This window comes from Sciurus vulgaris, assembly GCF_902686455.1.
Source record: "Sciurus vulgaris genome assembly, chromosome: 9".
Classification (NCBI taxonomy): Eukaryota; Metazoa; Chordata; class Mammalia; order Rodentia; family Sciuridae; genus Sciurus; species Sciurus vulgaris.
This window is the reverse complement of record NC_136469.1, coordinates 26,197,634-26,215,333: the sequence shown is the minus strand read 5'-3', so window position 1 is coordinate 26,215,333 and position 17,700 is coordinate 26,197,634. Positions and strand designations below refer to the sequence as shown.

The 17,700-nt window shown below is 45.1% G+C and overlaps 1 protein-coding gene across 4 annotated transcripts in view; it reads left to right on the top strand.

Moving 5' to 3' along the window:
• The window catches only part of NR3C2 (nuclear receptor subfamily 3 group C member 2), a 330,269-nt gene extending 313,352 nt beyond the window's left edge, over positions 1-16,917 (top strand). For all 4 annotated transcript variants that reach the window (XM_079154578.1, XM_079154580.1, XM_079154577.1 and 1 more), the window contains exon 9: positions 14,300-16,917. In XM_079154578.1, coding sequence (XP_079010704.1) covers positions 14,300-14,455 — 156 coding nt within the window. In that variant the 3' untranslated portion in view covers positions 14,456-16,917. The remainder of the gene's footprint in view (positions 1-14,299) is intronic.
• Positions 16,918-17,700: the final 783 nt, after the last annotated feature.

The following is a 17,700-nucleotide window of genomic DNA, read 5'->3' as shown; positions in this document are numbered from 1 at the left end:
AATACAGAATCCACAAACAGCTCCCTTTCCAGGTGCTGCTTCACTGTGAGTGATACATCAGAGCCCCCAACGTAGCCCAAGGCCCCAGACACTCCTCATGCCTAGATCGAGCACACTGAGCATGCTCACTGCCAATCTTTCGGCCAGGAAATGGCTTTTGGCGTTTCTTGGTTCCCAGCCCGGAGGCCTTCAGGACTCTCTCAGACTCAGCCTGTAGGAAGAACCCACCAGGAACCTTCAGCCTAGGGGCACCACGGAGCCTGGGTTTCTAGAAGGAAATCCACAAGTAACTGGAGCTATAAAACTTTGTTACAGGTTGTATTTGAGCATAGAAACAAATCAAATGCTATGGAGCTGGAGGGGAGGGGCTTTTGCCATGTCCTGTTTTGCCGAGATGTAACTAACCAGGAAAAATCAACGCCACATGGCCACACACGCCCTCCTGTGCATACACAGGCACCTTGTCCGCTCACCTGCCCTGGGAGGAGGCTGGGGTTTTTATTTTTTAAAGCCGATTTTTATTATGGTAAAACACACATAGCCTGCAATTTACCATCCTAATCATTTTTCGGTGTACAATTCAGCGGCACTAAGTGCATTCACGTTATTGTGTGATCACAGCCACTAGCCATCACCCAGAAAGTCTGTGCCCCATAAACATTAACTCCCCACTCCCCCTCTGCTCTGTCCCAGCAAACGCTCCTCTCCTTTTTCTCTTGATGAATTTGATTACTGTGTTTCTCTTAGAAATGGAATCGTACAATATTTGTCCTTTTATATTGGACTCATTTCATTTAGCATCAGCGTTTCATTCCTTTTTAAGGCTGAATAATATTCCTTTGTGCTTGTATACCACATTTTGCTTTTCCATTCATTTTAAATTGGCATTGGGGTTGTTGGCAAGTTTTGGATAGTGTGAATAACACTGCTGGGAACACAGGTGTGCAAACATCTGTGTGAAATATCTGTATGAAACACCAGTTCAAATCTTTCAGTTATTTTGGGCATAGACCTGGCAGTGGAATGCTGACTTAAATCATAATTCTAATTTAATCCAAAACTCTTACACTGAGTTCCACAGAACTGCACCTCTTTACATTCCCACCCAGAGTGTACACGGGTTCTAGTTTCTCTACATCCTTGCAAAAAGTTATTTTTTTTCTTTAATAATAGCCATCCTACCTGGTGTGAAATACAAATTGTGGTTTCGGTGTTAATTTGCATTTCTCTCATGATAGTGCTGATAGACATCTTTTCTCACTGACCATTTTTATATCTTGCTTTGGAGAAATGGCTGTTGAAGGCCTTGGCCCCTTTTGTTGTTGTAGTTGCTTTAAAACTTTTGAGGGTCCCCCAAGTGCTCATTCCAGGCCAAAGTCCTGTCCAATCAGGTGAACGTTCTGGAGCCGGCAGAAACGAGGGCGCTCTTGAAATCCCCGTGGGCCTAGTTCAGAGAGGGTGTTACCAGTTGGGCTTCATGACCACTGAAGCAACTGAGTGACCTCAGAAGAGCAGCCCGGGCCCCACGTGGGGCAGGACAAAGACCGTCCCACGGGGCGTTCTGAGAAGCTGTCACGTGTGGTGGGAGCAGGGAGGGCGGAGGCTGCTGGCCTGCCACAGGTGGTGACTCAGTGGACAGGGGAAGGGAAGGGCAGAGCCCGGCCGGCCGTGACTGCTGGGCTCCTCTGCCCCTGACCGCTGTGGCCCGTTGACCTGCAGAGTCGTGTGGGCCCCTGCTAGGCTTCTGTGATCCCGGCAGGTGTGCTCTGCACAGGAGGAGTCGGTGCGCAGGGTTTTGATTTCTGATGCTACGAGCACTTGTCGCTGGTTATAACTGGCTTCTTACTTCTCCCTCTAGCCTGGGGCTTAGCAGGAGAGGCTGGCAGGGCTCCATCTGAGGCGGCAGCACCACCAGGCCATTTGTTCTGCAAGGAAGGCATTTGAGCTGAGGACAGACAGGGTAGAGCTTTTATTTCCTCACTGTGACCCCCCACTTTGTGCCTCTAGGCCCACCGAGCAGCCTCTGGGGCTCCTAGCCCCCTTGGCATGGCATGCATGTAAAGTTGTCTTAAAACCCAGCAGAAACAAGTTCAGGGAATCCAAATGCCAGAGAAAGGTGGAGAGAGGTGAGCTTCATGTGTGGAGCTTTGCATTATGTATCTAGCGTCCCCAAATGATGCTTATTTAAATGACAGGTTTTAAGCCTGTGAGGCAGGCCTCCAATCCCAGTGACCAGGAGGCTTAGGCAGGAGGTTGGCAAGTTTGAGGCTAGCTTCTAAAATTTACCAAGACCCTTAGCAACTTGGCAAAATCCTATCTCAAAATAAAAAATACAAAGGGATGGGCATGTAACTCAGTTATGGAACACCCCTGGGTTCAGTCCCCAACGCTTCAAAAAAGAAAAATATAAACAACATGTTTTGTTTTGTACATTGACTAAAACTGGCAGCATGCTGCCCTGAGAAAGTACTGTTAAAATAAGTGACTCCAAGCACTGGGGCTGTGGAGGAAGTCAGAGGAACCCAGCGCGACCTGGAATCTGCCAGACTGGCCAGGCCTCAGGGCGACACAAGGGCGCCTCCACACAGGCATTGTCCCTGGCGAGGAACAGCAGTGGCTCTGCCTCCCGGGGTCCTGCTGCCATAGATGGGAAAACTGAGCCCTGAGAGAAGGGACGCAGGAGGAAGTGGCTCACCTGACTCTGGCTCACTGTCAAGGCAGCAGAAAGACAAAAGCTGTCATCTGTGAGGCCCAGGGAGAGGAAAGACTCCTGCGGAGAAAGAAGGGACCCTCAGGGAAGGACGGGTGACAGGAAGAGGCCCTGGGACGTGCAGAAGCAGCTGTGCTCCCAGCATTTGAAGAGTGACATTAAAAAACAGAAAAATTCCATGCCCAGTATGTGTCCAAGATCCTGCTGGATAAGCTCCTGGAGAAGTGACCACGGAGCCATCCTGAGTGGCGACTTAGGGCCAGCTTTCCCCAACCCTGAACTCTGCCGATGAGCTGGACTCTCCCTGGTGGTTCAGTGTCACAGTGGGGATGGTGGCTTGGGTCCAGCTAGACAGACACTGCCTGTGCTCCTGTGCTGCCCAGCGTCACATCCAGGATGTGACTTCTGCCCGTCTTGCCCCTGCCACCCCTGTGCAGGGGCAGTAGCCAATCCTGCACCGAGAGGGTGAGGGATGACTTCTGAGAGGACGTGGGCCTTGTACCCGTCCACATCCTTGTCCCCCACACCCGTGCATGCCCATGCATTTGTGCAAAGCTGGCACACAGCAGCCACCGTGCAGACGTTTAAGGTGACCATCAGGTGCTCTACCAGAACATAGCACGTGGCTTCCACACTGGTGTCTGCTCTGCCAGTCAGGATCTGTGCTGACCCTCCTTGGTGGGTGACCTCTGGTGGCCTCCCCCACCTTCTTGAGGTCTGACTACTACAGCTGCTCTTGGTGGGCCTGGCTTTTTCCAGTGGGAAGGGAAGCACTGTGGTGCCACCTCACCCTGACGGTCTGCCAGGGACCAGGTGTCCAGTCTTACCCTTGAGGACCACTGACCCCTGGCTGTAGCAGGCCAGAGTTGGAGGAGTGCCATGGGGGTCTCAGTGAGCACTTGGCAGGACCTGCAGCCTGGACTGGATTGACTCATGCTGTCCTCACCCAGTGACTGGGCATGTGGCTTTCAATCCCGCAGATGACCCCGGACCCACCAAGTTCAGTCTTGACTCAGATGGAAGTCCTCCTTGCAGAGGGTTTCAGCCTTGACCCAGGGCAGGGTGAGCCAAGTTGCTGAGGCCCACTGAGCAGCCAGCCCTGGACACCTAGGCTGCCCCAACAATTAGGGGTTAGCCTGTTTCTGGGAGTGCGTGGTGGTGACGTTTCCTCCTCGCCACCCACACACACGCATGATATGCTTGCAGAGCCAGATGCTCAGCCCATGGCTGCCAGCCGAGTCCCCCTGCTGGCTGTGATGCAGGGCCCATGTTGCCCAAGATGGCCCTGCACTTCTGTAGCTGACCAAGGCATACACAGGCCCCGAGTATCAGCTCATGACTGGGAATGAGCTGTGTTCTGCGTCTGTGGAACAAGAACAGAGGTGGGTGGGAGAGGACAGCCAGGGCTAATATGCATGGTGAGTGAGTAGTGTCTGGGACACCTGTCCCCAGCCAACCTGCCTGGCAGACAGCTGAGCCCTCGTCCTCTCCATGCTGGCCTGTCGTCTCAGCATGTCTCCAGGCAAAGCTCAGCACTGAGGCCACGTTTATGCTGGTGTTACAGGTAGAGACAGACGCACTGAACGGGCTCAGGATCTGTCCCCATTATTTCTCCCCGCCACATCCTGCCTCACGTTCAAGAACTGACTCACCCCGCCTCCGATCACACATGAACCAGCATGGCTGTCTCCTGTGTGTAAATACAAGCCCCGTATGGCCCTGGCCCAGCCGGGCAGCTTGCTGGGATGCCACCGGGTCAGTGACAGGCTTTCCCAGTATTCCTGCACCCAGTTCTCTCTCTTGCCAGCACTGGCAATATCTGACTTTCTGTGGGGATTATTTCCACTCGGGAACAGGGGGAGACGCCGGAGACCAGGACTGTGCTGCTCTCACTGAGGCCCCCCAGCACTGGGCCAGAGCAGGTCCCAGGGGGTGGGCGGATGAGGCAGCATTGTGGATTCAGACCTCAGCCCTCCCCAGAGTCCCTATGACCTGAGGACAGGAAGTCTTCATTTCTGCATATCAGCAGGGCCCCATTTAAGAAATGTGAATGTCAAGGCTACTAGGCAGGTTGTTCTAGAGGTGGTGGCTGCTGTCTAACTTGGGGTTACATTTTTAAATGTTTATTTTTAATAGAAACATTGTAATGTACATATTTATGGGGTACAGAGTGATATTTCAATACACGTGCACAGGGCTGGGTTGTGGCTCAGTGTAGAGAGCTTGCCTAGCATGTGTGAGTCACTGGGTTTGATTCTCAGCACCACATATGAATAAGTGAATAAAAAATAAAGGTCTATCAACATCTAAAATTTTTTTTTAAATATATGTATACAATATGTAATGATCAGATCGGGGTAACGCGTATTTATCATCTCGGACGTATCAGTTGAATGTTGGAAACATTCAAAATTCTTTCCACTAGCTATTCTGAAATATTCAATTAATTGTTCTCCACCACAGTTATTCTAGACTGTGCTATAGAACATGAGCACATCACCCCTGTACCCATGAACTATCCTGTCTATCCCTCCGTCCCCACATCCTCCGCAGACTCTGTAACCACCATTCTATCCTCTCCTCCTTTGAGATCAAATTTTTGGCTTCCACCTATAAGTGATAATGTGCATTACTGGCTGTGCCTGACTTATTTCACCTAACATATCTTCTAGTTCCATCCATATTGCTGCAACTGACAGAAATTCATTCTTTTAATGGCTGGATAATTTATTTATTTTTGTTGATTTTTTATTAAAAATCATAAATTTACATAGGGCAGTGTTGCTTGATTCATTGTTATTTTTTTCCCTTCCCCTCACCCCTCTTTTCCCTCTATACAGTCCTTCCTTCTTCCATTCTTACCACCCTCCTTATCCCTAACCCTAAACCTAACCCTAATGCTAATGCCTCCTAGCCCCCATTATATGTCCTCATCCGCTTATCAGCGAGATCATTCATCCTTTAGTTTTTTGAGATTGGCTTATCTCACTTAGCATGATATTCTCCAATTTCATCCATTTGCCTGCAAATGCCATAATTTTATCATTCTTCATGGCGGAGTAATATTCTATTGTATATATATATGCCAGTTTCTTTATCCATTCATCAACTGAAGGGCAACTAGGTTGGTTCCACAATCTGGCTATGGTGAATTGAGCAGCTATGAACATTGATATGGCTGCATCTCTGTAGTATGCTGATTTTAAGGCCTTTGGGTATAGGCCAAGGAGTGGGATAGCTGGGTCAAATGGTGGTTCCATTCCAAGCTTTCTGAGGAATCTCCATACTGCTTTCCAGAGTGGCTGCACTAATTTGCAACCCCACCAGCAATGTATGAGTGTACCTTTTTCCCCACATCCTCGCCAACACCTATTGTTGCTTGTGTTCTTGATAATCGCCATTCTAATTGGGGTGAGATGAAATCTTAGGGTAGTTTTGCTTTGCATTTCTCTTATTACTAGAGATGTTGAACATTTTTTCATATATCTGCTGATTACTTGTAGATCTTCTGTGAAGTGCCTGTTCATTTCCTTAGCCCATTTGTTGATTGGATTATTTGTATTCTTGGTGTAGAGTTTTTTGAGTTCTTTATAGATTCTGGAAATTAGCGCTCTATCTGAAGTATGAGTGGCAAAGATATTCTCCCACTCTGTAGGCTCTCTCTTCACATTACTGATAGTTTCCTTTGCTGAGAGAAAGCTTTTTAGTTTGAATCTATCCCAGTGGTTGATTCTTGCTTTTATTTCTTGTGCTATGGGAGTCCTGTTAAGGAAGTCTGATCCTGGATAATATTTCATTGTGGATATGTACATCATTTTCCTTATCCATTCATCTGTCCGTGAACACCTACTTGATTCCACATCTTGGCTACTGGGCTGCAGTAAATGCGTGAGTAGAGACGCCTCTGACATTCTCATTGCCTCCATTTGGTTATATTCCTCGTAGTGGGATAGATGGAACTTTGGCAATTTTATTTCTAGTTTTTGAGGAACCTGCATTCTGTTTCCATAATGCCTGTAGTAATTCACATTCCCAGCAACAATGTATGTTCCTTTTTCTCCACATCCTTATTAGCATGTGTTGTTGTTTTTTTGGGGGGGCTGGGGTTGGTTTTGTTTTTATGATAGCCATTTTAACTGATGTGAGATGGCACTTTTTATTGTTTTGATTTGCATTTCCCTGATGGCTGTTGACTGAGTGTTTTTTCCATGTTATCTGTTGGCCATTTTAATTTCTTCTTTTCAGTCCTGTCTATTCAGATCATTTGCCTATTGTAAAGAGGATGACTTGTTTTTCTGTGGTTACATTTTTTGGATTCCTTGTGTATTCCATATTGGCCCCCAAGTGAAAAGTCGGAAAATATTTTTTCCCATTCTGTAGGTTGTCTCTTCACTCTTTTCTTTGCTGAACACAAAGCAGCTTTTTGTTTCAGCTTTTCGTTGACAGTCCTATCCAGAAACTCATCCTGTTCCAATGTGGTAAAGTTCCTCTGTTTTCTTCCAGTGCTTTCAGAGTTTTAGATCTTACATTTAAGCCTTTCACCCATTGACTTTTGTACTAGGTGAGAGGGGACAAGCTTCAGACTTACGTGTGTACATGGAAACTTTTCCCAGGTCTATGCATTAAAGAGACCATCCTTTCTCCAAAGTGTATTTTTGCTGACTTCATTAATTTGATTAGTTATATGTGTATTTATTTCTGGAATCTGTTCAGTTCTACTGGTCTGTTTTCATGCTAATATCATGGTATTTGGGGTCCTATCACTCTTTAGTATGTCTTTAGATGTCATGAGGCCTCCAGCTCTGTTCTCTTGCTTAAGAATGCACTGGCCGGGCTGGGGTCGTGGCTCAGTGGTAGAGCACTGCCTAGCATGCGTGAGGCACTGGGTTCAATTCTCAGCACCACATATAAATAAATGAATAAAAGAAAAGTCCATCAATAACAACAGAAAAAGAGTGCATTGGCCATTTGAACTCTTTTGGCTTACATATGAATTTCAGCATTTTTTCCTAGTTTTGTGCAGAATGCCAGCACTATCAAATCACCAGTGGCACTGAATCTGTAGCTTGCTTTGGGTAATATGGACCTTTTAACAATAATTCTTCCAACCCATGAACCTGGTTGGTTATTCCATTTCTTCTTCAGATTCTTTCCTCAGTGTTTTGCAATTTTCATGATAGTCTTTCACTTCTTTGTTAAATTTATTCCTAGGTGTTTTTTTGTTTGTGTGCACTACTGTGAATGGGAATGTTTTCATGATTTCTTAGCAAATTTGTTATTGGTGTGTAGAAAAGTGACTCATTTTTGTATGTTGATTTTGTATCCTGCTACTTTACTGAATTTGTTTATCAGTTCAAATAGTCTAGTTGGTAGGGTTTTTAGGATCTTCTTTATAGGGAATCTTATCTGCAAACAGTGATAATCTGACGACTTTCCTCCCTCCCTACAGCACTATAATGAAATGTTGAGAATGGACGCCTGTTTCTTGTTCCTGACCTTAGAAGAAATTCTTCCAGCTTTTCCCCACTCAATATATTGTAGACTATGGAATTGTCATATAGTTCTCATTGTGTTGAGGTATGAGCCTTGTTCAGGGTTTTTACCATGAAGCAAGGTTGAATTTTATCAAATGCATTTTCTGCCTTTATTGAGATGATCATATGACTGACACATCTACCGATATGTGTTACATTCATTGATTTACATGTGTTGAATCATCCTTGCATCCCTGGGATGAAACAAAGTAGATCCTGGCCAATGATCTTTTCTCTGAGCTGTTCAGTATGATTTGCTAGCCTCAGGCTGAGAATTTTCACTTCTGTGCTTATCAGAGCTTGGGTGTGTAATTTTCTTTTTGGCTGTATCCTTGTTTGGTTTTGGTATCAGGGTAATGCTGGCCTCATAGGATGAGTTTGCAAGTTTCAATTCCATGGAATGGTTTGAGAATAACTGGACTTAGTTCTTCTTTAAAAGTCTGGTAGAATTCAGCAGCAAAGCCATCTGGACCTGGACTTTTCTTTGTTGTATTTCTAATTCAATCATCTCCTTACTTGATATTGTTCTATTTTTATGTCTTCATGGTTCAATTTTGGTAGGTCATATTTGTCTAGAAGTTGGTACATTTCTTCTAGGTTTTCCAGTTTGTTAGTATGTAGTTTTTCCATAATAAAAAATATATGATTTCAAGTTAGTAAAATTTGTTAGGACTAGTTTTTGTGGTCTACTATGTGGTGTATTCTACAGAAGGTTCTATATGCTGATAAAAAGAATATGGATTCCGTAGCTATTGGGATGTTCTGTAAACGTCTGTTAAATTCATTTGGTCTACAATGTAGTTTAACTCTGATTCTATTGATTTTTTTGTGGGGTGGGGCGTGATCTGGATGGTAAGTCCCTTGATAAAAATGGCATGCTGAAATCCCCCACTACTATTGTATTGGGGTCTAATAACATTTCATAAAATTGTACGCTCAGACACTAAGCACATTTGGACAATGCACATATTTGTTTGATGGTGTCCCAAGAGTCTTGAATTTTTTTCCCTGCCTTCAAGCTTGGATATTCTTCCTTTCACTTAATAGTCTGTTGTTGAGGCTTTCAACTATATTTTTTTATTTCACAAGATTTTGTTTGGTTCCTTTATTTTTGTTGCTTGTTATTTCCTCTTTTTAGTTATACATGACAGGAGAGTACATGGAAGGGGTCTTATTCTAATTAGGATTCCAGTCTTATGGTTGTACATGACGTGAAGATTCACTGTGGTAGAGTCCTCTATGTACACATAGGAAAAGTTACATCAGATTCCCTGTCTTTCCTATTGCTATCCCCACTCCTTCCCTTTATTCCCCTTTGTCTAATCCACAGAACTTCTGTTTTTCCCCCTCCCTGCTTATTGCATGTTAGCATCCACATCAGAGAGAACTGTGACCTTTGGTTTTTTGGGGATTGGCTTATTTCACTAATCATTAGAGTCTCCAGATCCATCCATTTAGTGACAAATGTCAAAGTCATTTTTTATGACTGGGCACTAGTCCATTGTGCATATATACACCATATTTTCTTTATCCATTTATCTGTTGAAGGGTACCTCAATTGGTTCTATGAGCTTAGCTATTGTGAATTGAGCTGTTATAAATATTGTGTCATTGTAGTGTGCTGATTTTTAAGTCCTTTGGGTATACACCAAGGAGTGGTGGTTCCAGTCCAAGTTTTCTGAGGAATCTCCATACTGCTTTCCACAGTGGTTGCACCAATGTGCAGTCCCCAGCAATGAATGAGTGTACCTTTTCCCCCACATCCTCACCAACATTTATTGTTTCTTATATTCTTGATTTTTGCCATTCTGACTGGAGATGAAATCTCTGTAATTTTAATTGCATTTCTCTAATTGCTAAAGAGGAACATTTTTTCTGTGAAGTGTGTTTAGTTCCTTTGCCCATGTATTGATTGGGTTTTGTTTTGGGGTATTTTGGGGTGCTGAGTTCTTTATATATTCTGGGGATTAATGCTCTGAGGTACAGGTGGCAAAGATTTTTCCGCCATTCTGTAGGCCTTCTCTTCATGCCCTTCATTGTTTCTTTGTCTGTGAATCATCTTTTTAGTTTGATACCACCCCATTTATTCTTGATTTCACTTCCTGTGCTTTAGGACTCTTAATTGAGGAATTCAGTTCCTAAGCTGACATGATGGAGTGTTGGGCCTACATTTTCTTCTAGCATGTGCAGGGTCTCTGGTCTAATGCCTAGGTCTTTGATCCACTTTGTGTTGAGTTTTGTGCAGGGTGAGAGACAGGTGTTAAATTTCATTCTGCTACACAGGGATTTCCAGTTTTCCCAGTACCATTTGTGGAAGAGGCTCTTTTCTCCATTGAATGTTTCTGGCACCTTTGTTAAGGATGAGATAACTGTATTTGTCTCTGGGTCTTCTATTCTTTCCATTGGTCTTCATGTCTGTTTTGGTGCAAATACCTAGCTGTTTTTGTAACTGTGGCTCTGTTGTAAAATTTAAGGTCTGGTATTGTGATGCCTCCTGCTTCACTTTTCTAAGGATTGCTTTGGCTATTCTGGGCCTCTTATTTTTCCAAATGAATTTCACAGTTGCTTTTTCTACGAAGAACATCATTTTAATTTTAATAAGACGTGCATTAAATGTGTATAGCACTTTTGGTAGTATGGCCATTTTGACATAATTATAATGGAAGATCTTTTCATCTTCCAAGGTTGTCTTCAATTTCTTTTAGTGTTCTATAGTTTTCATTGTAGAGGTCTTTCATCTCTTTTTTGTTAGGTTGATTCCTGGGCATTTTACTCATTTTTTTTTTTTTCGAGACTATTGTGAATGGGGTAATCTTCCTAATTTCTCTTTCAGCTGATTCATCCTTGGGCTATAAAAGAACACAATTGATTTATGGGTGTTAATTTTATATCCTGCTACTTTGCTGAATTTGACTTCTAGAAGTTTTCTGGTAGGGTTTTTTGGGGTCTTCTAAATATAGAATCGTGTCATCAACAAATAGGAAAAGAAGAGCTCAAGCTATCACTATCTGTATGCCTTTACTTTCTTTTGCCCGACTGCTCTTCTAATCCCATTGTTGGTTAGTGCGCCCGTCTTTCCTGGGACTCTGTTGCGGGGGTGGGGCATTCTGGAAGTGTCATCACCTCCTTTTGTTGATATATTTCTTGTGCTCCTGTGTTATTTGCACTTTGTCACTTTTGTGGGGGGGGGGGGGGGGGGCCTTAGCAAATGGCTTTCTCCTGAAACCATGTCCTTGGGTATCAGCTTGTTATGGAAGGTTGGCTTTGAGTCCAGCTGGGCACCATAATGTAGTCACTTGGTTGTTTTGGGGATACAGTACATTCCACGGTGCCTTTGGAGACCCACGCTTCTGTAGGTGACACAATAGTAGGGACACCATAGCAGTCCAGGTGGGGGGGTGCAGTCAGTGGTAGGCATGGGGTGCACTGAAGCTGTCCCTACAAAAGCAGTGATGGGGGTTTCCTCAGGTGCTGCTGCTGCTGCTGCTACCAAGGGCCTGGCAGGGCCCGGTGTTGGGTTGTCTCCTAACCCGTCAGTGGTACAGCCCAGACACGGCGCAGGGAGATGCAGTGGCAGGAATCCCAACACGCCACCTCACTCACACCCAGACCTGACAGCAGCGTGTAGTAAGTCGAGGGTGGCAGCCGCAGTGGTGGACCTCTGCTGCGTCTGTGACCGCGCAGCCAGAGGACCACAGCCAGAGCTTTGTTCCCTCGGACTTTTTGGCTGTTGAGCTTCTCCTGGAGCAGACCTGGGCAAAGTCATCCTCATGCCCCTTCCTGGTTGTGGAACTCAGGGCAGGGTGACAGGGTCAGGGAGTAGCTCACGGCCACTCCAGTTCTCCCACGTCAGCAGGAACCTCGGTGTGACTCCCCTGCTTGGTCAGTGCCAGGAACCAGCCGAGTACCTACCGTTAGTCCTGGCTCTGCCCGAGTCCACAGGTGTCCGGCCACACTCTCTTCTCTCAGAGGACAGGCATCCGCTCTTGTGGTTCTTGAGGGCAGCGTCCTCTGCGTCACAGCACCAGTGCCTGGCGGGCTGGGGTCACAGTCACTCTGCTGGGCCAAGTTGTTTTCCAGAGGCAGCGCCCTCGGGGCCAGGGCAGCGGAACGTCTGTGGGGCCCAGAGACGGGAGTGCCTGGGTTTCTCACCCAGATCAGCCCCAATTCACAGGATGGCTCCCTTCTTAAGATGACTGCTGGCTGTGGCCCTGGGATTGGCTGGGAGGTGCTTTCCCAAACCGAGGTCACGATGCAGATTTCTGGTTACTTGTCTGAGTGGGGCCGTGACCTGCTGTGGAGGAAGCACACCAGCTGCCTTGCTGACGGGGAAGGAAGGCTTTCATGCCACCAAGGGACTCAGGGAAACTGATCCTGAAAACTGCAATAAGCTTGCAGGATTCTGCGGCTGGCTGAAGGGGGTGTCGCACCCCACAGTTGGCCTAGCTGACATTGGTGGCACCATGGTGGGAGAGCCATACGCAGGGTAGGTCAGCTTTGATAGCCACTGGTCTTCGTTGTAAGAAATGATCAAATATAAGAAACGCTTTCTCTTCCCCTATTCTGTAGAAGGGAGAAGTGAGGACAAAGTCTGTGAAGACCCAGTGTGGGAAGTGCAAATTGTGTCCCATAGAGAAATGACATTTGATGGTGGGAGGGTTGGGCAGGACGGCATTGAAGGGGTTTTGTCCCAGCAGTACGTCTTAGCATCTTGCCTAACAATCGCCATTTTGTTCCATGCTGGATGAGGCTCAGAGCACTTCCTCGGGGTCATTCAGTCCTCTGAACAGCTCTGAGGATCAGGTACTGTCCATATCCCTATATTACCAACAAGGAAACGGAGGCACGGATGAATGTGTGAACATCCATCTGGATGTTCACACATCCTCTGGATGGTGGGTCCAGAGGGCAGTGGTCATGCTGGGTCCTAGTGTGTTTGCCTCCAGCATCCACTGGGGCAGGACACTTGGTGAATGTTTTCGGAATCTGAGGGACACCACTCAGCAGGAAGAAGAGAGCCACAAGCAGAGCACTGTTTTTTCCCCCAGATGAGATTTTCTTGTCTCTTGGCTCATACTGAAAGTCTCACTATCTTATTCAACCTTGATAGCGGAGTTAAGAACTGAGGGAAAATATAGATGGGGTTTCACCAGAATCACTGTTTTAAGATGAGTTATTTTATGACAGGTGATGTTAATATCATCCACTGTGATACAACAGGAAAGGACCAAAAGTCACTTATCTCACAGTGGTGTGTGTTAGTCAGCTTTCCATTACTGTGACAAATACATTGTAACTAAAAAAGGTTTGTTTGGGAGATTTCAGTCCACGATCAATCAGTTGGTCCCATGGGTTTTAGGCCTGTGGCGAGGCAGCCCACCATGACGGGGGTGCCAGGGAAAGGGTGGGTCTGGTCCCACTCTCTCCTTCAAAGGCATAGCCCCCAACTACTTCCCAGTAGCACCATCATGGGGGGCAAGACTTCAACTCAAGACACTTAAGATTCAAACTTTAGCACGATATATGGAATTCACGAAAGAAAAAGTGCAGTTTTTCTGATTTAAAAATAGAATATATTTATGGTTTTTAACTTACAGAATTGGGAATGGCTCAGGTCCAGGGAAGTTGGACAGGTTCTTGAGACACAGGGCAGAGAAATGAAGTGGAGGGACAAGCCCAAACTGGATGCTTTCACCCTCTAGAAATCAGGCTCAACTTAGGGGCTAAGGAGCCTCAGCCCTGCCCCCTGCTCAGGGCAGGAAGCTGGGAGAAGTACTGGCTTCTCCCTTGGCCACAGCTCCATGGGCCACCGGCTGTGGGGACACTCCACCAAGGAGGCACCGTCCTGCTTCTCACCCTCTTGCCATTTGTGGGTGTTGAGCCAGCACCATCACCAACAGCCAGAGACTCACATTTAGAAACGAGGATCTGATAAGAGCGGTTCAGTGACCCAGGTGCCACGACACCCCCAATCAGATGACTTGGTGTTCACAGCAGCAGTCGTTGGTGGGGGTCCAGGGAGGCTGCACATCACGCCCTTGTCTCTGTGTTGCAGCTGGTGAATGACCTGCTGGAATTCTGCTTCTACACCTTCCGTGAGTCCCAGGCCCTGAAAGTGGAGTTCCCTGCCATGCTGGTGGAGATCATCAGCGACCAGCTGCCAAAGGTGGAGTCCGGCAACGCCAAGCCCCTTTACTTTCACAGGAAGTGACGACGCCGTCTTACCAGAAGAACTTTGCCTTAAGTTTCCCCGTGTTATTCCACACCCGCGAAGGACCCACGAAATCACATTTTTAACACGCGGTGGTCGATTGACTGGTTCAGCAGTCTCAAGCTTGGACTCACGTCGTGGGGCTGGAGCCGGGGGCGCCGTGGACCTGGACTTGGCAAGACCTGAGCAGGCTGAAGGGTTCCTCCCTCTCCGATCCCGCTGCTTGGAAACACGTTCCTGTTCCTCTGGATGAAAAGCCATATCTAGTCAATAACTCTGATTTTGATATTTTAACAGATGGAGGTTTTAACTATGCCATGTAGTTTCTGGTATCGTTCGCTTGTTTTAAAAGGGTTCAAGGACTAACGAACTTTTTAAAGCTTACCCTTGGTTTGCACATAAAACGTATAGTCAATATGGGGCATTAATATTCCTTTTGTTATTTAAAAAACACAAAAAGAAAAAACATATACAGATTCCTGTTGTGTAATAACAAAACTCACGGCGTGGAACAGGCCCTCTCTGGGTGCACTCTGCTCCGTCACCGGATACACACTCTTAGCGTCCATTTATTATTTAATTAGGATGGATAAGATGTTAAATGCCTTGGTTTCGATTTCTAGTATCTATTGTGTTGGCTTTACAGATAATTTTTTGCAGTCTTTTGCTGTGCTGTACATTACTGTATGTATAAATTGTGAAGGACCTGAAATAAGGTGTAAGGATCTTTTGTAAATGAGACACATACGAAAAAACAAAACAAACAAAAAAAAACTTTAATGGTGAATAGGATGAATGGGAAAGTATTTTTGAAAGAATTCTATTTTGCTGGAGACTATTTAAGTACTATCTTTGTCTAAACAAGGTAAAAATTTTTTTTTGTAAAGTGAAATGTTATGCATGCATAATGAACCGTTTACAGTGTATTTAAGAAAGGGAAAGCTGTGCCTTTTTAGCTTCATATCTAATTTACCATTTTACAGTCTCTGTTGTAAATAACCTCACTTAAACCTCTTTGGTTGTCTTTAAGCCTTTCTACTTTTTCTGTACTTTTTGTTCTGTTCTCGGTCTCCCGCTTGTGGTGTTTGAGAGACTTGAGCACGTTTTTCCGGTTTCTGCTTCGTCCTCCTTCCATCAGGGGACAACACACTGCGGTGTCTGCAGCTCCTTGCAGGTGTCCTTTGACAGCACCCAGGGGACAGAAGGTCCTGGGAGTGCTTCAGCTTTGCAAAAGCTGCCTCTCTCCCCTTTTCCACAAGCAGCAGAACCAGCTCTCGGAGGGGAGACTGGAAACTTGGCTCAGAGAGCACAATCCTCCCATTTCAGAAAATCCAATTTTCTCCTTTGGGGGGAAAAAAATCCATGCACTCTCTACGTCTGTCAAAGATCAGATAGTCACCTCTGATCTTGGAAAGGGTTCTGCACTCCTGGAACTGGCCATGGGAACACGTAGATCACGGCAGGATGTACTGGGACAAGCTGTCTTGGCAAGGGTCATTCAGAATGGCGTGGAGACCGGAAGATCATTAGAGGGTTTTTAGATTTTTTAAGGGTAGGTTTTAAAAAATTTTATACATAAACAGTTTTGGAGAAAAACACTACAGATCATATAAGCAAGACAGTGGCACTAAAATTTTTAATTCATTAATCTGTTTGGCACTGATGCAATTTATGGCTTTTCTCTTGCCCCAAATCACAAACAGAGATCTTTGGGGAAACGATATGATTGCACTAAATAAACTACTTTCATAGAGGCCAAATTAACCTTTTAAAAGTGGTGATGATCATCATCAGGTACTCAGTGAAATCATCATTTTCCAAAACCTAAAAGCTGCAGCTCAAGTCCAAGGCCAGGCGAAGGCAGCGATCGGATCAACACTTCACCATGCAGGCAACATTACCTTGTGTCTTTCAAAAGACACCTGCCTTATGCAAGGGGAAACCTGTGAAGGCTGCACTCGAGGGAGGATGTTTTTCTTACCTAATTTGCAATTTCAAGAATTTAATTTATAGGCAGATCTTTAAATAAAGCCAACTTACATGCACAGCAATATGAAAGCCACACTTTGAAGGTGATAAATACATAGCATGCAGACTGGGAGATCCTGGAAAAGAAATGGCTTACAAAAGCAGCTTCAAGTTCAGACTTGAGGAATTTGAGCTTAACCAGCCAGGTTTGGGATGAAGATGGTCTGCATCAGCTTTTTGTATTAACAAAGTTACTGGCTCTTTGTGTGTCTCCGGGTAACTTTGCTTGATTAAACAGCAAAGCCATATTCTAAATTCATTGTTGAATGCCTGTCCCAGTCCAAATTGTCTGTCTGCTCTTATTTTTGTACCATATTGCTCTTAAAAAATCTTGGTTTGGTACAATTCATAATTCACCAAAACTTCTTCATATAATTAAAAAAAAAAACACTAAATTAGTTTAAAATGAAGCAATTTATATCTTTATGCAAAAACATATGTCTGTCTTTGCAAAGGACTGTAAGCAGATTACAATAAATCCTTTACTTTAATCACCTGTCGTTTTGGAAACAGTTCATTTGAATGTCAGTAGGTACACCTGACTCTGCCTCTCCAGATCTTGACTAGATGCACTTCTGCCTAGAGCCAATATGGAATAATGGGGGGTTTTGTCCAACATTAGAGCCCTACGTTAGTGCATACATTAATTCTCTTCTGAGACTGGATGCCAATGTGCAGTTCACTACAATACCCTGTAACACTTTAATATCTGCTACCTTGAAGTCCAAACACTATATATTATCTCATTTATCTTCACAATCACAGAAAAATCTGTTCAATATGCAGATTTTGAGACTCACGTGAGTGGATGCCCCGTCTTTGAAGTTGCTCCTCCACGTGGTCTCATTTTTCACCCCGTACCCTGGGCTGCAAAGAGGTCAGCTTCCCCCCCATCACCATACTTCCCACACTCATGGACTTCTCAACCTTGATCCTTATCAAAGATCACCAAAAGAGCAGTAGGCAATTACCAGCTCATTTTTAAACAGAAAACATCTATTTCCTACAAGATAAACTCAAGTACATTTTTAATGTGTCCTTTTACTGGTGACTGTTAAAATGAATTGCTTTCAGAGAGACGCCACCATTTGAAAACCAAATTCAACTCTGCTTTAATGCAGTGGACGTAATTCTGGCAAACAGTACAGCCACTGACCACAGCATAGGAAAAGAGGCATAGAAATATTGTTTATAAAACATCTATAAATGAAGGCAAT